The sequence below is a fragment of the Trichechus manatus genome, unplaced genomic scaffold, assembly GCF_000243295.1.
Source record: "Trichechus manatus latirostris isolate Lorelei unplaced genomic scaffold, TriManLat1.0 scaffold00015, whole genome shotgun sequence".
In the NCBI taxonomy this organism is placed as follows: domain Eukaryota; kingdom Metazoa; phylum Chordata; class Mammalia; order Sirenia; family Trichechidae; genus Trichechus; species Trichechus manatus.
Window position 1 is genome coordinate 2,128,634 of NW_004443951.1, and position 6,695 is coordinate 2,135,328.

The 6,695-nt window shown below is 53.4% G+C and overlaps 1 protein-coding gene across 1 annotated transcript in view; it reads left to right on the top strand.

Annotated features, from left to right (window-relative positions):
• Nucleotides 1-429: 429 nt before the first annotated feature.
• Nucleotides 430-6,695, top strand: part of LRP8 (LDL receptor related protein 8) — an 85,845-nt gene continuing 79,579 nt past the window's right edge. Inside the window, exons 1-2 of the mRNA XM_004372043.2 lie at nt 430-514; nt 611-814. Of these exons, the coding sequence (XP_004372100.1) occupies nt 430-514; nt 611-814 (289 nt within the window). The remainder of the gene's footprint in view (nt 515-610; nt 815-6,695) is intronic.

The following is a 6,695-nucleotide window of genomic DNA, read 5'->3' on the forward strand; positions in this document are numbered from 1 at the left end:
GCGGGGACCCTGAGCTCGGGGTTGGCGGGGGAGCCCGGGTGGGACAGGCTTCTCGGGACCTGGCTCTTCCTTAATTGAGGGCTCTGCTCTCTGGACACCGGCTCCTGGGGGACCGGCGCAGCTGGGGCCTGGCCGGGAACTTCGTGTGTGGGGAGAGTGTCATTGATGGTTTTGTGTTGCCTGTGTGATTCTCGCCGTTGGGGATTATTTGATACGCGCGCTCCGCCGCCGCGGTGAGCGGAACCGGGTGGCTTCTCCTGCTAACAATGCGCTTCCGGAGACCCCTGCGAGCCGCGGAAAGGGGCTGCATGCGAGGGGGATGTGTCCCCGGCTCCCAGTGCGTGTGTCGTGGCGCATGTGGAGGGCTGTCTATGGCCTCTGTCAGCGTGGATAACTGACTGGGCCGTGTGTGCGGGAGAGTGTATCTAAATGGAGGGTATACCCAAGTCGTGTGACACCGACTGTAAGTGTGTGTCCGGCCCCACCGTGCCCAGAAGCGGCCCGCCATCCCGAGGTACCCCTCCTAGTCTGCCCCCCCGCCGGCTCGAGGGTGCCTGAGGCCCCCCAGGTTGTTAGCCCCATCATCACCCCCTTTTCTTCACCACCCCAGCAGACCCTTCCCTGCGGCTAGGGCTGCATGGCGGGGAGCGGATCTCGAGCGGGTGGATGCGCCTCACGCCCACTCTCCACGCAGGGTCGGTCAAGGAGTGCGAGGAGAACCAGTTCCGGTGCCGGAACGAGCGCTGCATCCCTTCTGTGTGGAGATGCGACGAGGATGACGACTGCTTGGACAACAGCGACGAAGACGACTGCCGTGAGTGGCCGGCGGGGCCCCGGGAGGAAGAGAACTGTGGGGGGCGCCATGCTCAGCGCGCACGTGGCTGCAGCCGCCGTGGGGCCACCTGCGCGGGCGCTGCAGCCGGGATGTCACCTGCGTGCCGCCTCCCTCGGGGCCTGGTGGCTTTTAGCGACCGGGCAGGAGCAGGGGGCAGGCAAGTCCGAGGGTGGGCTGGGGGCAGAATTAGGGCGGCGTGGCCCAGGAAGAGGGCGAGCAGCACCCGGGCCGCAACCGCGGGCGGGCACGCAGCTGTCCCTCCACACAGCTAGCTTCCCGTGCTCGGGCCTTCGCAGACAGCCGCCTCGGCCCCACGGGACGCACGCGTGTTTTAAAGTTCCAAGCGGGAGCTCGGGGCCGCGCCGCGCTCCTTTTCCTGGCTCGGTTTTTGAGAATGAATGGGCTCCCCGGGGCCCCTGATTGGCTAGGCGATGACCACCCCATAGGCCCCCGTGGCCTGAACGGCCAATCGTGAAGCAACCGGTGTGTAGTATTCCGGCGCCCTAGGCGCTGGGGACTCTGCCCTCGCCCCGCCCTGGGCACACTACCGCGCGCATCCCGGGAATAGAAGGTGTGGGCGGGGCGCGAGCGCCGGCGGCCGCTGCTTTTATGCCGAGTCACGGTGAAGAGTTTTTTTGTGCTACGCTGGTTAGCGCTTTTTCTGTCTCGCCTGGGCTTGAGTCATGGGGCGGACCAGAGGGCCAGGAGAAAGTTTGCTTCCTGTGAGGGGCCCGAGGCCTTGCGGTGTACCCGCTGCAATGTGCAGGTGGTGGGCTGCCTTTGCTGAGCGTGGTGTTTGAATACCCGGGCGCAGCTTTTTTGAAGCTCCCTCGCGGGGTGTGCCCGGTTTCCGGTGTCTGTAGAACCCCAAGAGAGTTAGCAGGCAGTTGCCTCAGTGGAAGGAGCGAGGTTCCAGAACAGAAAAGCAGGGCTCTTCTACCAGACTTAATGGTCTGACTAAAACTGGAGGCACCCCGGAAGGCATGGCCCCTGGTCTCTCCATCACCCCAGAACTAAAACAATTTCCGAGGCCAACTCTTCAAACAGGGATTGGACTGGACTGTGGGACATAAAGTGATACTTGGGAAGAATGTGCTTCTTAGACAAGTAGATATAAGAGACCAAAGGTGCGGCTTCTGTCCAGAGGTGAGAGAGGAAGGCAGAGAGAGTTAGGAGCTGGTTGGCTGTTCATGGGGAATCGGGCGGAGGGGAGGAGTGTGCTGTCGCAGAATGGGGTGAGCGTTGGGGTCTCATAACAATGTATGTTAAAAAAAAATTCTGTATGGGAGACTAACTTGAAATGTAAACCTCACTTAATTACAACAATAAAAAAAAAGAAAATCCTGTAAAAATACAAAGAAGAAAAAAAAAAAAGCAGGGCTCTTAAGAAACCTAGACTCTGGTGGTCGTTCATTCATTGTTACTGAGCGCCTGCTGTGTGCAGCCCGGGGGCGCAGCATGTGAGGGAGGAGAACGACAGTGGACAGAACCACAGCTTGCAGAAAGTGCACAGGAGGGGTGCAGGGACAGCTGGACAGGCATCCTCTCCACTGAGTCCACCACTCTTGTATTTGCCAGCCAGCCTCAGCCACGGTCACTCTCTGACTCGATTCAGCCCTGTGACTTGAGCACATCTTTCCTACCTGAGTTTCCTCACCTGACCACCTGGGCTAATAATTCCTGCCCTGGAAACCTCACAAAGAATGTCCCCTCACCCCCCACCCTCCCGTCAGTTTTAGTAATGTAGTCAGAAATAATGAGACTAACAAGTGTTGACTGTTAACTGTGCCATGCATTTTGGGAAGTGCTTAGCCTTCTATCAACCTTATATTGAAGATCATTTAATCTTCAGAAGTCCTATTTTACAGATTAAAAAACTGAAACACTGAGAGGTTACATGCCCCATAGCTCTTGAGCTGCTAAGTAGGAAGTTGAATTTAGGTGTCTGACTCCAGAGCTCTTAGCCTCATCGTGACCCTGGTCATTTCCTAGTGCTATTAAAGCTATGAAAATGGCTGTGCCTGGGTTAAAATATTCATAACCGGGAGTTGTTCTTCTGTGGCCCCTATACCGTGGGAATATAGAGAATGAGGCAGGAGAAAAAAGAAACTGTGTTACTGGGCTAACAACAGCCTCATGAGGGTGACTGTGAAGAGCAGAAGCTTTTCCTGTCATCTCATTTTGTTGATAAGAATGCTGGCTCAGAAAAGTTGAGTGAGTTGCCCAAGGTCATGTAGCTTAGAACAGCGACTCGGTCAGGCTCTGTGCCCGCTTCCTTGCTTGGAGGCACCTTGAGTGTGCTGCAAAGGACACGTGGTGTGGAAGGATCCAGGAGCTGGAAAGTCAAACTCTCAATGCTGGGCCAGTTGCCTTTCATTTCATGAGGCCTGGGCAAGATGGAGAAGTGAAGTAGTGGGTGGTTGGGTGACCCAGGTAGGGCGCCAGGAGTGCCGATGGCCAGTCTGGGCTCCTGCTTTGGTTGTGAGATGGATGGAGTGAAATCACAGGTAGAGAATGATGTCGACGGCTTGGAGTAGAAAGAGTGAAGGCTTTGCTGATGGTTGTGGTTAGTTGCCATCAAATGGATTCTGACTCATGGTGACCCCATGTGTGCAGAGTAGAACCATAGGGTTTTCAAGGCTGTGACCTTTCAGAAGCAGATCACCAGGGCTGTCTCCTGAAGCATCTCTGGGTGGGTTAGAACTGCCAACCTTTCAACAAGTACTTGATCACTTAACTGTTTGCACCAACCAGGGACTCCTTTGCTGATAAATCAAACCCACTGCTGTCGAGTCAGTTCTGACTCATGGCGACCCTATAGGACAGGGTGGAACTGCCCCATAGGGTTTCCAAGGCTGTAAATCTTTACGGAAGAAGACTGCCACATCTTTCTCCCAGAGCGACTGGTGCGTTCGAACCCGCGACCTTTCGATTAACAGCAGAGTGCTTTAACCATTGTGCCACCAAGGCTCCTTCCTTTGCTGATAGTACCAAGTATTATATAAGTTGTACACAACTTCACATTTCTGAGCTTCAGTTTCTTCATCTGCCAAGTGGGAGTAGCTATCCTGCCACCATAGGTTATATACGTAGAAAGTCTTCACACAGGGCTGGTGAAGAGGAGGGAATTGATGAGTTCGCACCTCAAGGGCCTTAGAAGAGACTCCTAATAGCCCCTAAAGGAAATCTTGAAGAAAGAGGGGGTGGGGGCTTTGGGTGGTTGTGTTGGGGCCAGATGTTTGAAAATGTTTTCTTCATTCCCTCCTTCCCCATCTGGGGGTTTTACCCCCATTCTGGGCCACCTGTCCAAACTGAGTTTCTTCTAAGTGTCCTCCTCTTAAAGCTATTGGCTCCTCCCTGAGCCATGTCCCTGCCTCATACCTTCCTCCTTCCTTCAGCATTCCATACCCCCCACCCCACCCCTTGCTAAAGAGGGTCTGAGCCACCCTAGCTCTGTACCTCTCTGGGTCTGCAAAATGGGGACTGTAATTTATAAATAAAGTCTGTGTGAGGCAAAATGAGGTCAAGCTCCCAAAGGGGCCAGAATGTAGCTGGTGAATATAGAGAGGATGAAGGGACAGTACTTTCATGTTCGGGCCAAGGAAGCCTTCCTGGAAGAGGAGGCAGCTGAGTAGATGAAAGATGGTAACTAATACCATTCTCTCAGGGCTTACCATTTTAAAACCAGTGGATTGTTGTTGTTACTGTTAGTTGCTACAAGTCAATTCTGACTCATGGCAGCCCCATGTGTTACAGGGTAGAATTGCTCCATAGGGTTTTTTTTGGCTATAATCTTAACGGAAGCAGATCACCAGCCCTTTTCTTCTGAAGTATCACTGGGTGGGTTCAAACCACCAACCTTTAGTTGAGTGCAAACTGTTTGTACCAACTAGGGACCTAAACAGTCCCCATTTTATAGAGGAGAAGACTGAGGCTCAGAGAGGTGAGGTGATTCCCCTAAAGTCACAACAGTTCTTCAGGACTGGAGCTGGAACTCAAGCTAACCTAACCTAACGTAACCAGTTGCTGCTGAGTCGATTCCAACTCATGGCACCCCCATGTGTGTCAGAGTAGAACTGTGCTCCATGGGTTTTCAATGGCTGATTTTTCAGAAGTAGATCGCCGGGCCTTTCTTCTGATGCACCACTTGGTGGACTGGAACTGCCAACCTTTCAGTTAGCAGCTGAACGAGTTAACTGTTTGCACTACCCAGGGACTCCAGGATGCAAACAAAAGCCTTCTAAATCCTGATCCTCCTCTATAGTGGGTGGGACTTGGCCCTTCAGAGACATGCTGGCAGGATGGGGAGGGGAAGGGTTCATGGGGCTTCAGTTCCCAGCTCAAAGGGCCTTCAAAGTGGAGGAAGGGGCTGGAAGCTAGACGGCCAGGCCCAAGAAAGCTCCGGGGGTGGCCTGGCCAAGGGAAGTGGGGTGGGATTCCTGGCTGTGGACCTGGGTCACGTAGGCCAGCTGGCCTCTTGGCCTCAGTTTCCTGTTGCTTCCTAGTGTCTGGGGGCAGAGGTGTGGGTTCTAGTCTCTGGGTTCTAGTCTCTGCCCAGCCCTTTACTCCCAGAGTAACAACAACAGGAACAGTTAACACTTGACACTGAGCACTTGCTATGGGCCAGGCACTGTTCTGAGATTTTACATGTATCATCTCATATTCCTCTGCCTGTAAGATAGGGTAACCCTATGAAGTACGTGCAGTATCCCCCTTTTACAAAGTCAGGAACTGAGGCTCAGAGGGGTTGAGTATACATATGGCCCAAGGGCGTATAATTTTCAAGCGAAATTGCTGAGGTGAGAATGCCTGCAATCTAACCCTGGAATCTGAGCTGTCTCAGTGCTGTCACAGGGTGGTGACTTCGGTCAAGTTCTCTCGGCCTCGATTTCCCCATCTTGAAGTGACCTCTCAAGGCTTCAACCCCCAGTCCCCTTCTGCCCCCACCCCCCAACTCTAGGAAGAATTCTGTGCTTGTCTGTGAATCACTGGGCAGACACGGGGTACTGTATGGTGTTCTGATATCTCTTTTACCCCACTCAGGCTTCTTAAACCACCCTTGTTCTCCTAGGCCCCATCGCCCCTCCACCCCAGGTTTAATAAACAGCAGCCTCAGCAAGGTCTCCCACGGCTGAGAGTTCATTAGCTGGGCAAGGCCAGGCTGCAGGCTCAAGAAGGCCTGCTGGGAAGCAGCCTTGTAAATAATTAAAGCTCGGCCACAGCTCCTGTCTAGGGCCACTGCCGTGTCTGGCCTTTCGTGTGCCGCCTGGACTCCGCCCAGTCCTCACACCCCTGACACGTGGCTCAGCTTCATTTTCTTACTCTGGATAGAGTTATCATACAGAAAGTGCTGCTTCTCTCTGAACCTTGGTTTCTTCATCTGACCAGGCAACTCCCCCATTTGAAATCCTTTTGGGGCTCCCAAGGACCCATAGGATAAAGTCTGAGCTTAGACTCCTCTCCCTTTGGCCCTCTGTGACCGCTTATGTTGCCCACTCTGGCCTCCAACCTCTTGCTGCCTATTCCTGCCTCTTCCTATGAGCCTGAGACACCAAATTGCTTGTAGCTTCTGTCACACTTCTTTTTTTTTTTTTTTTTTAATTTATTTTTATTTTTTCCCATACAAAAATTTATACATGCATTGTTATCTGACTCTAACTGCTCTCTCCATACTGTGACAGCACACTCCTCCTTTCCACCCCTGATTCCCCATGTCCGTTCAACCAGCTCCTAACCCTCTGCCTTCCCATCTCACCTCCGGACAGAAGCTGCCCGTTTAGTCTCTTGTATCTACTTAAGCTAAGAGGCACCCTCCTCACAAGTGTCACTTTATGTCCCACGTTCCAGTCCAATCCCTGTC